The sequence below is a fragment of the Macrotis lagotis genome, chromosome 6 (genome assembly GCF_037893015.1).
Source record: "Macrotis lagotis isolate mMagLag1 chromosome 6, bilby.v1.9.chrom.fasta, whole genome shotgun sequence".
NCBI lineage: Eukaryota > Metazoa > Chordata > Mammalia > Peramelemorphia > Peramelidae > Macrotis > Macrotis lagotis.
The window spans coordinates 185,800,842-185,821,664 of NC_133663.1; the positions used below are offsets into that span (position 1 = coordinate 185,800,842).

Consider the following 20,823-nt stretch of genomic DNA (forward strand, 5'->3'; position numbering starts at 1 on the left):
AGATAAATTTTTTTCATCTTACCAAAACCAATACATACTTGGCTAAAAGTCTTTCTCAGAATTTTTATCTGTCTCAAAAGCATTGATTATGGACCATTTCAAAAGATGGAGTTTAGAGTTGATGAAACAAATATGTTCTAATTGGCTCTGTAAATTCATGGTGCCTAATTGTCCTTTTGAATCCCATAATGTCACTTTACTTCCCCCCATGGAATGTTCTAGTCTTCTGAGAACACATCACAATAAAAATAGTGATGCTTGCTGTTGAAGTTCATGTTTAAAAAAAAGAGAACAAAGTTTTGAAAAAATACACAACTACTCCAGTTTCAAGCCATAAAATTACTTTAGAATGTAGTCATAATGCTGATATAAGATATGTAGCTACAGGGGCAGCTAGGTGGGGCAGTGGATAGAGCACTGGCCTTGGAGTCAGGAGTACCTGAGTTCAAATCCGACCTCAGACACTTAATAATTATCTAGTCATGTGGCCTTGGGCAAGCCACTTAACCCCATTGCCTTGCAAAATCTAAAACATAAAAAAAAATATGTAGCTACAGTTAAAATACTTTGAAATGCAAATCTTCTTGAAAAAGAAGAGTTTATAATATATTAGCAAAGCGCTATAGGAATCCTACTTTTATGTTGCCAGTTTCCTTCTTTTTTATAATAGTTTTAATTAAATAATATAAAAGATCATATCATATTATATAATAAATTTTAGATTGTAAAAGGTATGTAAATACTAGATAAAATATAGGATAAAATAATTTACATTAAATAATAATTTAGATTTCACATGAAATATAATTTATATTTTATATAAAATAATATTTAATTTTTAAGCAATTGAAACACATAGAAGATGCTCAATTTCAGAAAAGGAAAAATTTGAGTGTCCACCAATTGAAGTATTAAAATTGATGCTGAAAAAAAACAATATATACAAGTTCAATGGAATAGTATCATGAGATTAAAAATGATGAATATGAAAAATTTAGAAATATGTGAATAACCTAAACCAAGAGAATAATATATGTAATGAGTACAAAATATAAAAGAAAAGGTCACTAAAAGTAATCTGAACTTTGAGTAATGCAAAAACCAGTGAGGACCTATAGAAATTTTAATAAAATATTCCTTTTCTTTCATAACTGAGCAATGTGGGGTTTTTAGAATAAGATACTGTAAGTACTTTCAGATAAGGTTTCTGTATGGAATATTTTTGCTTAATTTTTTTAGGGTTTAATATGGTGGATAGACATGGAAAATGATTGATATTAAGGCAAAAATCACCAATGATTTTTAATTGAAGATGTAGTGCTTAGAATAAAATACTAAAAATGAAAAAAGAGTTTGTATTATATACTTTTATGTTTTAATTTGGAGAATTTTAGAAGCCAGTTTATTGTTTAGGCTATCATGAACATTAATGATACATTTAATATTATGGAATTCATAGTTCACCCCATGAATAAAAGTCTGCTCTAGTTTTATTGAATGCCATTTCAAATCTTTCTATTTCAGTCTGTTGAGCTGGCATTTTTAGTCACACCCCTTCACAACATTATTTTATGTGGATGATATTAAAATTAGCGTCAAGGCAAATAAACCCAAAGAAGATATTTATAAGAAGACATAACTCTCCATGAGGGGAGGAGTTGGAGGAGGAGGAGGAGGAGGAAACCAAGTATTGAGCATATATTGACAGAATATTTTTAAAAATGTATTGATTGTCTTTACTGGGGAGGGGAGATACAGAGGGAAATTCAGACTTTTTAGAAATAAAAGATAGCAATAAGATATGAATATCAAGGGCAGTCTTGAAGGAAAAAGAAGTCTGAAAAGAGTAACATGGGGCCTGAGAGAGTATACTTTGCTTTGATATAAGGGCCAGGTTATATGAATAAGCATTTACTGAGTTTATCTGTCAGTGTGTTTATCATGAGATGGTTTACCATATCAGGTTACTTGCTGACAAGGGGAGGGGTGAGGGAAGGGAAGAGGGAGAAGAATGTGCTACTCAAAATCTTATTTAAAAATGAGTATGGAAGCTTTCTTTACATGTAATTGAGAAAGAAAGAAAAAAAAATCACATTTATCTCTTTCTCTCATCTGCAAATCAATTCCCTAGTTATTTCCTGGTAGCTAAGAGATGTCTTAGCTGTAAATTGTCATATCCTTGAGATGACTGTGTTTCCAGCTATTGCAGTCTTTTCTCCAATGACAATCTGCTGTATTGTATAATACTTGTTCTGAGTGCCCACACATTCACATATATTTTATGCATATGAGTTTATATTTATACATGTATGTGTATACATACATATGAAAAATTTATATGGATTTTTCAAAAAGAGGATACTGTACTTAAAATTATTGATATTTAAATAGATTTGAGGTCTCATTAACACGGGTATTCCCTCCATTAATGCAGATTGTTTTGTTAATGTGTCATTCTTGTTTATAATTAGATCAAACTAAGATACTTCTTCTGGTTACTTTTTCTGATCCTTTGAGATGAGGGAGGATGAAGTGTCTTCTTACACTCTGTTACAGGGAGTATATTCAAACTGTAAATTAAAAGGTACCAATAGGAGAGAGAAAAATGACAAACAGGAGAGAAAATGACAATAAAGATAAGCCATTCTGCCAGGTGGAATAATCTAGACTCCAGATTAGGTAATGTGTGGAGGCACAGGATTTCTGATTTCATTCTGGGGAAGAAGTAAAGAGTGGGTTCTTGGTTAGCCTGGGATCAGAGAATCCTAGCAACATCTCATCCAACAGATTAGCAATTCATTGTAACGCAGTCATTACCTGTTGGATGATTGTGAGTCATTCGCCCACACTCAATGCTCACTTCAATGAGTGTCTCCAACCTCTCAGGTTTCCAATATCTCATACCGATGCACATGGCTTTGGTGGCAGCTCCAAATCCTGAACCTATATAAAAATTTCATTTAAAAGTTTTAAGCATCCATGTTGTCTTTGCCTCTACAGTTCTGATGGTTCAAATCCTACTTTTATTTCAAAGCACAGGTAAAAGTCTATCTTAGTTCTTTCTGACCTTTCCCAAAAGAAACTTGTCCTCTGTTCTCTGAACTCTGACATTTCTTTTTTCATTGTCTACAATGCATTGTGCTCTCATAATCTGTTTTGATTTATATGTCTTTGCTGAATTGGATCTTATTTCCCCCTGCTAAATTCTAAATTCCCTGAGGACTCCATCGTCCCTAGGACAGTGTCTTGCCCAGGAGTATGCTTGTAGGAAACTCTAACTTTAATTTTTCAGTGTTAGCAATTACACATCAGAAATCAACAATTGGAGACAGTTAGGTGGGCACAGTGGATCAAGCATTGGTCTTGGAGTTAAGAGTCAAAATTAGCTTTAGACTTGATACTTACTAGCTGTGTGACCTGGAGCAAGTCATTTAATTCCTTTGTCTCACAAAAATAAAATCCAAACAAATCAGCAATTGCTGCAAATTAGGGCTTGATTTGTTGTATTATTAATTGACTAGATTTAAGAATGCAGCTTAAACTTTAAAAAGGAGTGAATAAATACATTGTCCCCCAGAGCCCAGTGGTTAAAGTCATCTAGGTGGCACAGTGGATAGAATGTTACACCTGAAGTCAAGAAGACTTCTCTTCTTAAAATCTGGCTATATGACCCTGGGCAAGTCAACCTATTTACATGTTTCCTCATTTGGGTAATGAGCTGGAGAAGATAATGGCAAACCACATCAATATTTTGCCAAGAAAACTCCAAATGGGGTCATGAAGAATTGGATATAACTGAGCAACAACCATCACCAGCATATTCTGTACTGTTCTATAAATATAAATTGAGCTCAGCAAGAGCAAAAGGAATGAAGTCATCGCAAGACTGAAGGACTGGTGACTGGAGGAGAAACATGAAGAGGTGGAAGCAGAAGATAACTGGCATCTATATAGAGTTTTAGGGTGTGCAAAATGTTTTTCACCCATTACTTCATTTGAGCCTCAGAACATTCCAGGATTTAGCATATATCCGCTAAAGTTAACTGAATGAGAATTCAGATATTTATCCTGAACTTGGAAAACATAAGAATTTAGGAATCTCATTGCAAACAACTCTGAAGCTAAGAGTACATTATTTAATTTCTAGAAGATTCAGTTCCCTTATCTATATAGAGGGGACTACTATAACTACACAATAATGACAACAAAATAACATATTGTTCTATAATTATATGGTTTACAAAATACCTTAAGGTTTTACTGAGGAGCAAATGAGATAATATATATTTTTTTCATGGATTTTCTGAAAGTTCTGGTTCTTAGGCTCCATTTTCTGTCTCTAGAATACATTTCCTCCTTATCTCTGTCATATGTAATTCCTAGATTCCCCTAATGCACAACTCATATGTGTTTTTTGCATAAATTCTAAAGGAAGCCTTTTCCTGTGAGGAAAGGACCTGTTTTTTCTTCTCAAATGGAATAATAATGTGTTCTCATCTAGTTTATACTTTTGATTTGTTGATGTGATCAAGAAGTCTGAGATTTCTGTCATTAATTGAAGGTGGCAGTGGACACTGCACTTCTACAATACTAAAAATATGAATTAAATTAAGGGATTTCAGATTTGAGAGTTGAGAAAATACATGGGGTAAATAAGAAATAGAGAGCTGGTATGTAGATTATACAGAATTAAACAGCTTCATGAAGAAAAGAAAAACAAACAAATAGTTCTTATTTATGTATACGATAAAATCCAAATTCCTTATCCTAACATCTAAGGTCTATCATAATTTGCCTTCTACCTTCCTCTTTAGCTTTATGGCCCACTAATCTCCTACTCAAACTCCCTGACCCATTCCTGTGTCTAGGAACTTTAAAATGTTTCATAATTGTATTTAAATATAATTTGTAATATGTGCATTTTATTTTATGCATTTAAAAACATTCTGAGAACAAATTATTAACCTATTTGAGAAGAATAATTTGCTTTGATCATTGATTTAAGAGAGTTGGCCCACATAGGAGGAAATATCTTGTGATTGTTTGAAAAAAAATCAGATACACCTCTGGAAAAAAATGTATAACATAACAAGCCAATTTGTAGTCCAGTAATAAATCAGTAGAATGATATTCAAATCTAATGATGAAGTATCTTGAGAGAGAATTGTACTTGGCAAGGGAAGGGGGAGTTACAAAGAGAGGAGAGAGTTTCTCCCCACCCTCTAGCTCTATGCAGTCTCTCTCTCTCTCTCTCTCTCTCTCTCTCTCTCTCTCTCTCTCTCTCTCTCTCTCTCTCTCTCTCTCTCTCCTCAGTTCTCATGGCTTTAGCTATCATTTCCATTTTGATCATTCCATGATTCAAAAATCTAGCTCCAATTTCTCCTCTGAATTTCATTACTCTAATTACTTATTGGCCATTTCAAACTGCATCTCTAAAAGGATTCCTTTTTGGGTCAGAGGGATTCTGGAAATGTGGTTTGAACATCCACATGTCATACTTTATTGTGGAAATTATGATATGTTCTGAGGGTGCATGTATATAGAACTTGGAATTTCCTTTTTAGCTATAGATTTTATTCCCTCACAGATTGGGATGTGATGTTTCAATATTAATATGCTCAGGGACACCTGTCCAGTTCATGGTAAACAGAGACTGTAACTACTGTGAATTCATTTTTTCATCCAAAACTCAAAAAATAGTATCCAAATATAATTATAGGGAGAAATCAACTTGGTAAACTATAACTTGTCAAGGATATCTACAATTATAACTATTATATATGTGAAAATTTCTGTGAGATCTTCCAAGTAGCATTACTTAAAAAATGTTATTTTTTGTACTGAGGGACAAGAAAGGATCCTAAAATAGAAACTTGTCTTATAAATGGATAATGAGGTAGTTAAGTGGTACAGTGGACAAATACCTGGTCCAAAGTAAGGAAGAGCTGAATTTCAATTCAGTCTCAGATATTTACCAGATGTGTGACCCTGAGCAAGTCAGTAATCTCATTTTGATTCCGTTTTCTCAGCTGTAAAATGAGGATAATAATAGTACCTATCTCCTAGGGTTATTATAAATACCAAATGAAACAATTATTAAAAAATGTTTAGCAGAGTAGCTAGTACATAATGAGGTGATGTTTGTCCTTCATTCTCAAAGAGATCATGACATCAGGGAGGTGATGCCATGACATATATATGAATTGGATTTGAGTTGAGGGGGTGCTGTGCTAAATCACCAGTCTCATTTTTTCCTCCAGAGCCATCTGAATCCAGTAGTCAGATATGAGTCAGGCCAACTGGAAATGACTCTGGATGCAAGGCAATCAGGGTTAAGTGCCATACCCAAGGACACACAGTGTCTGAGGTCATATTCGAACTCCTGTCCTCCTGACTCTAAGGTCAGTGCTCTATCCACTGCACCACTTAGTTGCTCTAACACATAGTTAGTACTATCTAAATATTATTTATTATTGTTTCTGTTGTTATAATATTCTTGTAACATAAAACTTGACCAACATAATTCTGGTCACTTTAGAAACTGGGAAACTGAGTTAATTAAGAAATTTTACCTAAATCAGAGCTACTAACATCAATTCAATGGGTATTACTAAATGGCTACCTCATAGACAATGTCCTCCTTTATAGGAAGATAAGAGCAGACATAATCCAGGCTCTTGGAGAACTCATTTTTCATCTATATTTTGTTTGTTTTTTCAGTCATGTTTGATTCTTTGACATCCAATTTGGGGTTTTTCTAGACAAAGATACTATAATGATTTACCATTTCCTTCTCTAGTTTATTTTTACAGATAAGGAAACTGAAGCAAACAGTATTAACTAGCTTGCCCAGGGTCATACACCTAGTAAATCAATGAAGCTAGATTTGAACTTAGGCCTTCTAGACTCTAGGTTTCATTCTATTCACTATTCTTCTATAATTTATAAAGAACTTTTTTGAACATATTATCTCATTAAAGCTTCACAATAACCCTCAGAGATAGATAGAGCATGCATACATTATTATATATATATATATTATTATACTATTTTATACTATATATAAATTATACTATTTTATAGATAAGGAAACTGAGCTCAAAGAAATTAAATCACTAGCTCATGGTCCCAGAGTTAATTAGTGGCAGCTGGAAGTAGAATCCATCCCCTGCCTTTTAATGTAATGCTCCTTCTATTGGGTCACCTTGTTTCTTGAGGAGTTAGAATGGGGGTAGTATTGAGTTTGGTGGTCCAGCCCAGGCCTCCAGCCCAAGCTTCCAGGCACAATCCACAGGCACAAACTGTTCCCTTCAGAATGTCTAACTATGTCTTTTTATTATCTCCCATCAGGATCCCATGTTGGCTAATATGTGTCCCTCATAGGCTGCTATTGAAGAGCTGGTCAGGAGGAGGCATAAATAATCTCCATTAAGTCTATATGGGTTTTCTTTTCTTTCTTCTTTTTTTTTCTCCTGGGAAAATCTAGTTCAAGTTCTCCAGGTTGAGAATTCCTTTAGGGATGTAGTAGAAAAAATGGAGAAAGGGAAGGACAACTGCAGCTGACTTTAAAAAGAAAAATTGCAGGCATCATAAGAATTACTGCTGCTATTTAACCTTTTATATAAAACCCAGAGGGCAGCAGGACTGTGATCTTTGGATCCTTGACCACCTGAGCAATGAGTGGTATCTGCTGTCGGCCCCATGTTAGAATGAACTTCTACAACAAATGGTAAGGGTCAGAGGGAGATTTATGAAGCAGCCGCCTTTATGATGACCCAGATGAAAGAGTGAACCTATAGGAACTCAGTGGAAAAGAGTGGAAAACATTCCTTAAAATAAACTGGGGACCCAGTGACAAAAATCTTGTTGGAGTCACCTAGTGCCAAGCAAGAAGGCTTTCCTGAAATAGATGCCAAAGTGGGTAGGGTTGACTTACAAAAGGACACATTGCCCTATGAAAAGAATGTTTGGCAGGTCTCTCACCACCTTCAGGCAAACCTGGATCTGTTTCATAGGGCAGGGGACGATAGAAAAGATGGGTTGGAGTTTATAGTCCTGAAATTAAGAAAAACTAGACTTTACTCATCAAGGGAGTCCTGAAGGGAGAAGGGATGGTTCCTACTCACCCTTTTCATTAAAAGGAGTGTGCCAGGCAAGTAGGTAGTTATCTGGCTTCAGCTGTAAACAACCTTCAGTAGTGGCTGGATCCGGCCTCCGCCCGGGGAGTTTCTCTACAATTTCAACATAATGCTTTACCATCTCACGGTACAGGTCATCCAAGCACCAGTAATCTGTGGAGAGAAGAGGGAAAAAAGATAAAGTATCAAGAAAGAATGAGCAGGAATGGGTGGGAATGTAGGCATAGGTGCAAGTATGGGTGATTGGCACAGAACATTAGGTATGGAGCCATGGATCCATAGACAGAGGTGGAAAGAAGTTTGAGGACATTTATCCAATCCTTTCTTGTTACACATGAAGAAACTTTGTCCCAGGGAAGTTACCTGTCCAAGGTAAATAGTAAATATCTGAGGCAGGATTCAAACAGAGGTTTTCCTGACTCCAAGTCCAATACTATTCACAATGGACTACGAAATGTTTACTGAATGATTTTATAAAAAAAAAAATTCTGGCATTTTTCTTATTGTTACTGTGTTTCAGGAGAATGCAAGCTTCTTCAAGGTAATGAACTGCTTCAGCTTTGTCTTTATATCTCCAGGGCTTAGCACAGTACCTAGTACATATTAGATGCATAAGAAATACTTTTTGAATTAGATTGAGGAAAAAAATGAAAATTTGAAAAAATTAATTGCTTCCGTTTTCTATCGATAATTCTTTTGACTTTTGCTGTGTATCAAAAAGTTTTTGAACATCTCCATTGTGAATCTGTATGTTGGGCATATTATAATGGTGTGACTAGAGTCAAGAAGACCCAAGTTCAAATTCAGCATAAGTTATTTACTGCCTCTGGGACCCTGGACAAGTTCCTTTATCTCTACTTGCCTCAGTTTCCTCATCTGTAACATAGGTATATTAGATTTACCCAGGGTTGTTGTAAGAGTCTAATAAGTTCATATTTGTAGTATGTTTAGCACAGAGTCTGACTAGAGTAGTTGCTAGTTTGTTTTTTGTTTTTGTTGTTCCAATACTGGCTTAGGAGAAAATTGTTTAATGCCTTAGAACCTAAAAAAAACCCTCCTTATCTTTTCATTTTTCAATAGCATCAGCCAAGCAACAAGCAAAAAAACCCCTTTTCTTCCCTTTTCAGTGCAATGTCAAATTTTTACAAGTTATTTTCTGGGTACAAAGGGAATACTTTGGCAAACAGTGGGGTCCTTCTAAAACCCTTTAGTAATTAGAAATGTGCCAGCTGGGAGAATTTGACCCTTGTATCCTCAGGGATTAGAGAGAGAGAGGTGCCATGTTGACAAGGCCTATGGGAGATGGCCGGGTGGTGACTATGCCACCTGATGGACCAGTGAATAACTGTGAGGCAAGGTATAGGAGAAAACACCTAGTTCTCTAGGTGACCATGCAATAAGTTATAACTTTAATATACTGTTTGTAGTTCAGTCATGTCTGACTCTTCTTGACTGTAATTGGAATTTTCTTGGCAAAGAAACTGGAGAAGTCTATTATTTCCTTCCCCGGTTCATTTTACAATTGAGGAAACTGAGGCAAACAAGGTTAAGTGACTTTCCTAGAATCACACAATAAGTGTCTGAAGTCAAGAAGAGGAGTCTTCCCGATTTCAAGCCATTACTCTATCTACTGCACCATCTGACTGCCCAGACTAATCCTCTAAATAGCTTGAATTTATGTAACCTCTGAAGAGGTCTTAATAATTTGAATGACCCATTGTCCAGATATTGTAGAGGGAAGCAACACATCAAAGAATTCATCAAATATCTCCAAAGCTCTTTTCCAGCTCAAGGGCATAAGAAGAATAGGACAAAGAGTACAATTGTTCCAGGCAGTTTGCTAAGGCATTGCCTTCCTCTGACAACCACAAGCAAAGCCAAGAAAACCCTGCCCTGATTACAGAAGTAACATCTCAGACAGCTGGGCTAAGAGTGGCGAATTGTGCTTGCCACTCTTCTGTTTATAAACCAGTCACCTCGCTATTAAAAACGTCCAGGCAGATAGATGGTGTAAAAGGAAGAATGTAAGACTCTGAGTCAGGAAAACTGAGTTCAAATCTTACCTCCAATGTTTATTGTCTTTGTGACCCTGGGTGGGCCACTTAATTCTATTTGCCTCAGTTTCTTCATCTGTAAAATAAGCTGGAGAAGGAAATTTCCCCCCAATTACATGTAAAAACAATTTTTAGCATTTATTGTTTGTTTTTTAAGTTTTGAGTTCTAGATTCTTTCCCTCTCTCACTCCCTCCCTATTCCTTTCTCTGTGATAATAAGAAATATGATATAGCTTATACATATATAATCATATATACATGTCTTTTCAGTGAAAATCTTAGAGTTCTTTTCTGGAAATGAAATGGAACTTGGAAATGATAGATCATACCTATTTCTAAAATGGAGGGAATGTTAGAAGTTAAAAAGGATCCACTGGTTAATGTTTTTTTTAACTCCCAAATTGGAAAGTACTAGCCCTGTCAGCTGTTACTGTAGGTGGTGTTCTCTCTCAAGCTTTTTACTCAGTAACAGCTGCTGGGGATGATTCATTTTTAGAGAAGCAAGCTAATTGGTAAGTAACCAAGATATGTATACTTGTATTTGCCTAGCATCCTCATTAGACATCTTTGCAGAGAGTCCTAGGAGACTTGGAAAAAAGGGAGAGGGGGAGGAGAGAGAGAGAGAGAGAGAGAGAGAGAGAGAGAGAGAGAGAGAGAGAAGCCTGATCTAGTCTATGTGAAACTTTATCCTGAATTAATTTTCAATGAATTCACTTTGCATTTTGAAATCTCTAATGTAGGGGGGGAAAGACCACAGTTAATTAAATGAGATTAACACACACAGGAATGGGGTAAATTTCACATTGTTAAGCCTTCAAGTATAAAATGTGGGTATAAATTTTTTTCTTGGAAGGCAAGGGGGGACCCATTTGGACTTGCTTGGTCTTTCTCTCACACACATCCAAAGAGATATGACCAAAAAAATCCTACTTACAACTCAAATCCAGTTAAGAAGCTTGAACCCTCCTTAATGTACTAAAATGAAAAAGAAACATAATAGAAAAGAAAGTGTAACCTGAGACTTACTGAGATATTGTGGAGCCATGAACAATGGAAAGTGTGCTCTATTCAGAGTTAGAGGGCCTGGTTTCAAATTTTGACTCTGCCATGTACTAGCTGTGTGATCTTGGTCAAGTCATTTAACTTTTTTGGGATTCAGTTTCTCCATTGTTAAGATGAGGAAGAAGGCCTGTAATGTCTCTTCTAACTCTAAATCTACAATCCTAAATTGACTTCCATGATTTATTTTATGGCATCAGGTGAGTGGTTTCTATGCCCTTTCTTATGATGTGCATATAAGAATGTGGCAGCCATTACCTGAGGAATGAAAATGACTTGATTTTATTTACTAGTGAACATATACAGGCTTATGAACTTTATATTCAGCTATATTCATAACTGAAACTTTGTGTGTTATGATCTTTGTGTGTTGACTTTATTTTTCCTTTTCTAGAGGAGCTGAGTTGACATTCATATCTAGAATCCTGGGGTGGCTAGGTGGCACAGTGGATAAAGCACCAGCCCTGGAGTCAGGAGTACCTGGGTTCAAATCCGACCTCAGACACTTAATAATTATCTATCTGTGTGGCCTTGGGCAAGCCACTTAACCCCATTTGCCTTGCAAAAAAAAAAAGAGAATTCCAAGGGGGAAAAAAATTTATAAGCGCTTCTATCAAAGACCTTTAGTCCCCACCTGAGAGAGAAACTCAAGGCCATCTTCCTGGCAACATAGAGACAGAACTCCCTAAGAAGTTCATGCCCATATTAATTGGTATGTATTATTCTATATACTTATGTATATTTAATTGCTTTTTTTGCAACCAGCTGTAAAGATCATCCTCTGTCTTCTCTATTAAATTTTTATGGCTAAATGTTCGATTGGACAAAAGAATCCCATTAGCACCAAGAACAATGAGATCCTTCATGCATTCCCCAAAAGTTGCCCTCAAGTAGATGGGAGGACATTCCCATCCTATGCCTCTTATTCCTCTCACTCAATTATAATTCTCAAGGCAGAGGTACTAGGTAGCATCTTATTTCCCTTGCAACCATTACCTGGAATCAATAAAAAAAAAAAGCATTTCTTAATACCTATATATCCCCAGCTGCTAGGGATACAAAGAATGAAACAATACCATTCACAAGAGAGCATCTCCAACACTTATCAAAAATGAAATTTTTTGTGTATAAAAGGAGAAAGAAATCAACTTTGCAGCTGCCATCCCCTCCAAGCCCCATCTAGGTACAGTACCAACCCTTGAGTCAGGAAGACCTGAGTTTAAATCTAACCTCAGACATTTGACACTTACTCTTGCTGTATGACCTTGGGCAAGTCATCACTTAACCCTGACTGCTTCATTTTCAGGGCCATCTCTAATTGTCCTGATTCATATCTGGTCACCAGACACAGATGCCATTGTATTACCCTCCGATGTCATGTTCTTCAAAAATGATGGACAAACATCATCATGTGCAGATTTATTAGTTTATAATCTTCATTCTGATGCTCCAGTGGATTATTCAGAATATCCTTTAATAAATCCCATTTGAACATGTAAATCTTTACCTGGGTTTCCTCTTTTCCCCTCCTCTGGGGTGATTGTTAAATTATCAAATAATCCTTCATTTGCAAAGGCCTTTGCTACCAAATGTAGGAGGTGAAATGAGTTGTTATTCAATATGTCTGACTCTCCATGATCCCATGAACCATAGCATGCCAATATTGTCCATGGGGTTTTCTTGGGAAAGATACTAGTCTGGTGTCCTATTTCCTTCTCCAGTGGATTACAGCAGAGGTTAAGTGACTTGTCCAGGGTCATACAGCTAATAAATGTCCCAGGCCAGATTTGAACTCAGTTCTACCTGATTCCAGGGCAGTCACCTAGCTGTCCCCTATTAAACTTACTAGACTAGTAACTAGAACATAGACTAGTAGAAGGAAAGTGAATAAAGTTGTATGTAGCACTTTCTCTATGTCAGTGATACTTTACAAATATTATAAATAGTATATCCAAATTTGAGCAAGGCATTGGGGAAAGCCATATCAAGAGTCAATGTGGAGGAGTAGAAAGAATTCAATAACTCAAATCAATTCAATAAGTAATTCTTAAGTACCTACTGCTATGTGTCAGCCACTGTCAAGTGTTAGATAATAATAATAATAGGCATTAAGGTTTGCAAAATAGTTTACAAGCATTATCTCATTTGATTCTCACAGCAACTCTGGGAGATAGATGTTATTATTTCCATTTTTCAGGTGAGGAAACTGAGGCAGATAGCGATTAAATGAGATTAATTGTCCAAAAATCAAAGAATGTTGAACTTGGAAGTCAGCAGACATGAGTTCAAATCCCACCTTAGTGAATTAGCTGTATGGTCATAGGCCTATTAATTTTTTTTACTTTTAATTTCCTTATCTATAAAATGGGATTGATATATTCATACTCCTACCTTAAAGGGTTTTTGGAAAGAAAGCAAGTCATAGAATCAGAGAATTTCAGAGATGTAAAAGGTTCTCATCAGCCATCAACTCAAGACCATTCTTTTTGTTGTTGTTGATATTTTTTGCAAGGCAATGGGGTTAAGTGACTTGCCCAAGGTCACACAGGTAATTATTAAATGTCTGAGACCAGATTTGGGCCCAAGTCCTCCTGATTCCAGGGCCGGTGCTCTATCCACTGCATCACCACTGCCCCCAAGACCATTCTTGAACAAAACTTTTCTCTATTAACTTGACCTAACAATAGGGCTTGCAGACTTAAACAGAAGTACTTTAGTGAAAAGGTACCCCTTACCTCCTAAAGCAACTCATTTTTCTTTTGTGTGACTCTAATTAGAAGACTCTAATTGGAAGGAATTTTCCTTTGCATCAAGGCTCAACTTTGCTTCATTTCAACTTTCTACTTATGGTGAAAAAGCAATCCCCCAAATAGGCCCCAAATTCCCAGTTCCAAATATCTTTTTTTAAGGATAAACATCTTCACTTCTTTTGACATCAGAACACAAAATCCTTCATCATTCTGTTTGCCTTTCTCCAAACTCTGTGGCTTATAGATATCCTTCTTAACATGTGGTATCCAGAATCAAACATAATGCTTTACATGTGCTCTAATTAGAACAGAGTACAATGGAACTACTACCTCATTAATTAAGGTTTTGCAAGTCATAAAGCGATGAAAATATGAATTATCATTACTGTTATTCTGTCCTTGCAGATGAGATAGAGATGAGTTGGATGGTAGCAAGAATAAGTAGACTCAAAGAAAATTGGTTTCTGTCCTTGGCAATGCTTTGAAAATATTTTTATCAACTATTTTTGTCAGTATCACTAGGAAAGTTAGCATGTCAGGACAGAATAGTGTTTTTTCTTGTGGAGAAGAGATAGCATGGAATATCCCCAACCCCTACCCCAAGCTACCAAGGATAGCTGACATTAAGGATGGCTGATGAGGGCAATGTGGAATGTGGACTGATGTATCTTGGATTGAACCACTCTATGAAAGGAGGTGAGAAAGAAAATGATTTAAGAGAATGAAGCTTTGTACAGGGGAGAGGCAGTTAGAGGAGTGCAATTCTGAGTTCCAGAGGGGACTTTTTTCTTGGGCATTTCTCCACTAGCCCCCATACCTTGTGGTATGGGGACCATTTATTCACAAATGTCTTCATTGGTCTGTAATCATGGCCTGTGTCATTTAAGAGCCCACAAAAATTTGAGTCAATGGTGATAAAATCCATGTGGTCAGATCCTTCCCAGAACTGCTTGCTTGAATTTTACTAGATGGGTTTACTCCTGATTTCCTGACTCTGGAGAAGGGTAGCCAGCAGTAGCCAGCAGGAATATAAGAGACTTGGTTGAAGAAATAGGTGTTATGCTTATATAATTTGCCAATATCACATAACTGAGAGAGGGTAGTTACTATATTGGATGACTTGGGATCCAAGAAGAGCTCAGAAGACTAAAATGAGGGGGCAAACCAAGAAGATAAAATTTTAAAGGGATAAATATAAGAATGTTAACATGTGAGCCAAAGAAGTTTATATAACAAATGTGATCTTAGGCTACACTGAAAGAAGTGTCTAGATGAAAGCAGTCTAGTTCTTTATTTTATAACTGGTAAAATGATATTTACATTATTGTTTGTAGTTCTTGGCTATTCTTTGTCCTTTGTTCTCTAATAGGACCATGACATCAGGAATTTACTTGCAAGTATTTTATCAAAGATGTTGACAAATTGAAGACTGTGCAAAGGAGGGCAACCAACATAGTACAGGAGATAGGGACCTGTGGTTTCATTGCTACATAAGGGATTCCCTGATGAGGACACTCTCTCCACCAATGACACCTTTTCTGCAACTTAGAGTCTTAGAGAATTGCCTAATAATTTGAGAGACATTAAATGACTGGACCAAGGTCACATGGTCAGTGCATCTTAAAGATGCAACTTGACCCCAGGTTGCCCTGGGTCCAAGGCTACCTCTTCATCCATCATGTTGCCTTTAACCAATATAAGCATTCCAGGCTGCTCAGTTTGGAAAATGAAAGCTGTGTTGGGGGACATGGCCAATATCTTCAAGTATTTGAAAAGCTGCTCTATGAAAGAAGATCCTAAGTTGCTCTGCTTGGCTCCAGAGGACAAATCTAGGAATAGAAAGTTCTGTGTATGAAAAAAAAAGTTTCCCAAAGATAAGAACTGTCCAAAAGTAGAATGGAGTGCCATGGAATATAGTCAGGTCCTCATCAGAGTGCAACTTCAAACAGAAACTGGATGACTCTAGCCTGGAATGACTCAGAGGTTATCTGGAATTCTATGCCCAGGATTTCTATGATTCTATTATCTTCTCCATCCTCTAAACTCACAGGCTTAATTTCATTCTTGAGAATGATATACCCATTAAAACTTATTTTTATTCAGAATTGGATTAGCTGAAGAAAAACTCAGCACTGAAGAGAAAACAATTCTTTAGCAAATCATAATCTAAAGAAGCAACTTTAGACATTTTCTATATGTCTAATGCCTAAGTTACAGGCTTCAGGAGCCAGTCCTATCTCTAACCCTTTACTTATATTGTATCTTAATCCTTTCACCTTTTTTATTTCTTCTGCTTAGACATCTACATGGCTGAAAAGAAACTTTGCCAAAGCAAGCATCAGACTTGATATTTCTCTACTAATCTCACAATAAACAAAGTATCACCCCTGGTAATCAAAGTATAAAAATCTTTCCTAAGTTTTCAGAAAACAAACAATTCCCCTTTGTCACTGACTAGTATTAATCCCTCAGGCTAGCAAACAGGGACAAATTATTTCATATCTCAGCAGGGATCTTCTGCTCATAATTTAATAAGCACCTCTAGATTCAGATAGGCTATTTTCTTTCCCTGTGGGCTGTATTCTCTGCTTTATTTGCACACAAACTGGCTTTTTAATGAGTTCCTTTCAAACTGGACTGTAATATAATTCATTTTTAATTTTTTTTCCTGTTGGTTTTTAAAAGGCAATGGGGTTAAGTGACTTGCTCAGGGTCATACAGCTAGGTAATTTATTAAGTGTCTGAGACCAGAATTGAAGTCCTCCTGACTCCAGGACTGGGGCTCTATCCACTACACCACCTAGTTGTCCATGTGCCATAATTCAGGAAGAAGACTGTTTCATTCCTCTAGTATGGTTAACCTGTTTAGCTGTACCAATGAGATCTGCTGACATAAAAACTCCTATAAAGTTATTTAGAAGAAGTTTCAGTAGAGAAGATGAATTCAAGGACATTCTTTTATCTTTTATAGCAAAACTATCCTTATTTCATCTTTGTATTTTTTTTATCATACATGTTTAATCCTGAGTATCCCATAAGAGTCCATAAGTCTCATAAGTCCCATAAGAGACTTCAGAGATCATTTAATACATTGCATATTACATACCTGAACAATAATAATGTTTAAGACTATTACTTTAAGATATTTGTGTTTATATGAAAACACAACATATATATATATATATATATATAGTGTATGTGTTTATATATACAATACAGGTATATAGTATGTATATCTACACACAAATACATATGCACATTTGTACAATTTGTGCATGTGTACACATGTATACATGTGATAGTTGTGTGTGTGTGTTTTTTCCCCACTCTCATCAACCTTGTGAGGTAAGTGCTATTACTGTTCTGATTTACAGCAAGAGATACTAAAATGAAAAGAGTCTAAGTGACTTGCCATAACAAGAACTTAAGTATTTATAGCAGCATTCAAACTTGCTCTTCCATTATTCAGCTGTGAGTATTCTCTACTCCAGAGAAGTTAAATATACTGTAGGCTAAGCACATGTCTGAGTTTGGAGATTAAAAATATAATTGGAAAATATTTAACAAAATAAATAAAAATGCAATATAACATGTTACTGTCCAGTCATATCCAACTCCTTTTAACTTCTAGACCATAGCACATCAATACTATTCTTGGAGGTTTTCTTGGGGATGAGATTGTAGTGGTTTCTCCTTCTTATGTCCTTCTCCAACTTATTTTACAGATGAGAAAACTGAGGCAAGCAGAGATTAAGTAACTTGCCCAGTATCATACAACTAGTAAGTATCTGAGACTGGATTTGAATTCAGCTAGTGAGCCACTTAGTTTTCCAGAAAACAGATAACATTACACTTGTCAACTAAGTCAGTATGCAACTTGCAGTGATTCTTATGTATGGTTTGGAGCCTCTCATTTCTATTTGAGTTTGATATCACCTCATTACTTACCTCTAACAAACTCCTCTATAACTATGTCATCAAAGTTACCAAACTGTGAATGCCCTTTGATCCAGCAATACGACTACCAAGCCTATAGCCTAAAGAGATCAAAGAAATGTCTGATATGCAAACACAGAGATAGACAGACAGATAGATTGATTGATAGATTGATAGAAGCTCTTTTTGAAGTGGTAAAGAAACCAAGGAGGTGCCCATCATGGATAATGGTTGAGCAAAATATGATATATGAATGTAATAGAATACTATGGTGATGTAATGGACAATTAGGTAGTGCAGTAGATAGAAAGCAAAAAGCATATCACCCCAGTATTTTTGCCAAGAAAAGTATGAAGAATTAAACACAGATGATGTAAGAAATGAAGAGACACTTTTAGAGAAATCTAGGAAGAAATGTATGAAATGATGCAGAGTGAAGAGAGAATAAACAGAACAATTTGAGATTATTAGAACTATAAAAATAAACTATTTTGAAAGATTTAAGAACTCTGAACAATGGAATAATCAACTGTGATTTCAGAGTACTGATGTAAGAATGCTACTTACTTCCCTCAGAAAGATGATAGATTAATCATCAGAATGAGATGCATGTTTTTGGAACTTGAGCACTGTGAAAATTTCTTTTGCTTGACAATTCTTATTTATTACTAAGATTTCATTTTTGTTTTTGTTTTTTTCCCAGTGGAAGGGAGATTGAGAAGGAGAAAAATAAAGTCTTGATAATTGAATAAATTTTAATATAAAAATAAATCAGATCCAGGAAAAAAGAAACTCCTCTTCAATATACCAAAGGGTTTGAAAGTTGTTGTTTGAAGACCTTCAGTGAGGAGAAGGTGATTCTTGATGACCTCTAAGGTCCTGTCCAACCCCAAATATGTTGGACAGGACAGCCCAAATATGGGCTATCTAAATGACTGATGATAGATAAGAAATCAGTCATCTCCTTTCTGTTCTAATTATTAGGAAGCTTTCCTTTTATATCAAGCCTAGATTTGCATCCATGCAATGTAAAACATGGATAAATTATTGAAGTCATTTTAGCTTAAAATTCTGCCTCAGATACTTTTAAGTTGTATGACCCTGAGCAAACCAACTAAACTCTTTCAGCCTCAATTTCCTCATATGTAAAATAGGGTCAACAATACCTACATCATAGGGTTGTTGTGAGGATTAAATGAGATAATAGCTAAAGTGCAAATCTTAAATTGCTATATAAATATTAGAACAACAACTACTACTAATTAATTACCATTCCTAATACAACTTTACTGCAGCCACTACTATTATTATTATAACTACCACCATCACTACTTCTTCTTCTTCTTCTTCTTCTTCTTCTTCTTCTGCTGCTGCTGCTGCTTCTGCTTCTGCTTCTGCTTCTGCTTCTTTCTTCTATTTCTTTTCATCCTCTTTTTCTTCCTTCTCCTACTCCTACCACTCCAATAACTATTATCCAACTTCCAATTCTGACCTCTGGGCAGAACCAGAATAAATTCACCCTCTCCAAATCTTCCCTTCTCCAGGTTAAACTTCTCAGTTTTTTGTACTAATCCATATATGGCATGACCTTAGGGCCTTGTACCCAACCATTCCCTTATAAGTATGTAGGCTAATTGTATTATAATCTCTTAAGGAGAGAGTCTTCTATTTTTGCATTCTCCTCTGTGCTAGCCCTCTAAGAATACATTTAATAAATTTAAGGTCCATAGATAGACTTGTTTCATCTAAAATGCAACAGCCCCCTTCCTATTATCTACTTCCTCTAAATATCCTGGCAGAAGCTTGGGAGCAATCAGCCATCACTCACTTAAACTAATCCTGGCAGCCCCTGTGTTTGTAGAGTGCGCTTCTCCTCAGCCCCAACCCCCATTTCAAGAGTTATTTCAAGAATTTCAAGAGTCTCTCCTGCTATAATACCCCCATCACATGATCTTCCCACTGGAGGGGCCAAAGTTACTGTCATTTCCATTTTAGGGGACATAAACTCAAAGTGTCCTATACAAACAACACACTTTTGTGACAAAGGGATTATCTTGAAGCTGGGTATCACAAATACATGTCAGTCTTATGGGAACTTCCATCAAATTCAAATCAAAAACACAATGGATAGATATATTGTTACTAAGAATAGTTTACCTAGATAGTTAGTGTGGCCATGCAACTAGTAACAATAAAACAACATTTTTGAATAATTATAGGTGACTGTATATAGTTCCTTACAATTTGCAAAGAGCTTTACAGATGTTATTTCATTTGGTTCTTACATCAACTGAGGTTTAGTTATCAGTTATCACTAATTGAAATTCCAAAAAGTCTAATGGTAGCCTTCTCTAGGGAGTGGTAGCAGAAAAAAAAAGGAAAAAAAATATTCACATGAAAAGTTTAATATATATATATATATATATATATATTTGAAAGGAATAGCAAGTTGTATATAGCAGACTTGCAGTTTTATGTGCAATCTTTTTATTAATTATACTGTGCTATGGAAATGCTTATTTATTTACTAAAAATTAAATAAACATTTTTTTAAAAAGTCAGTTACACAGGAACTGGGTGTCTGATGGGGTTTGAAGTCAGATGTTCTTGGTCAAATGGTTTTATTCACTGTTTTGTGCTTCACAGATAATTAGTGGGATCTCATTAAAAGACAGATTAAAATGGAATAGAATTTTCAGCATAGGGATGCTCAGCAGTGGGACTGGACTGGGAAAATGATTAAAAATAGCATTCTTGGGGCAGCTAGGTAGCACAGTGGATAGAGCACCAGTCCTGGAGTCAGGAGTATCTGAGTTCAAATCCAGCCTCAGACACTTAATAATTACCTAGCTATGTGGCCTTGGGCAAGCCACTTAACCTCACTGC

General features: G+C 35.9%; 1 protein-coding gene across 4 annotated transcripts in view; it reads right to left on the reverse strand.

Moving 5' to 3' along the window:
• Positions 1 to 20,823, reverse strand: part of ADPRHL1 (ADP-ribosylhydrolase like 1) — an 81,581-nt gene that overhangs the window by 53,766 nt on the left and 6,992 nt on the right. For 2 of the 4 annotated variants that reach the window (XM_074192092.1, XM_074192095.1), the window contains exons 2-3: positions 8,127 to 8,291; positions 2,818 to 2,943 (exon numbers count right to left, since the gene is read on the reverse strand). In XM_074192092.1, the coding sequence (XP_074048193.1) occupies positions 2,818 to 2,943; positions 8,127 to 8,291 (291 nt within the window). Of the gene's footprint in view, positions 1 to 2,817; positions 2,944 to 8,126; positions 8,292 to 19,207; positions 20,252 to 20,823 lie in introns of those variants that run through there. The other 2 variants (XM_074192093.1, XM_074192094.1) reach the window with 2 other exon arrangements.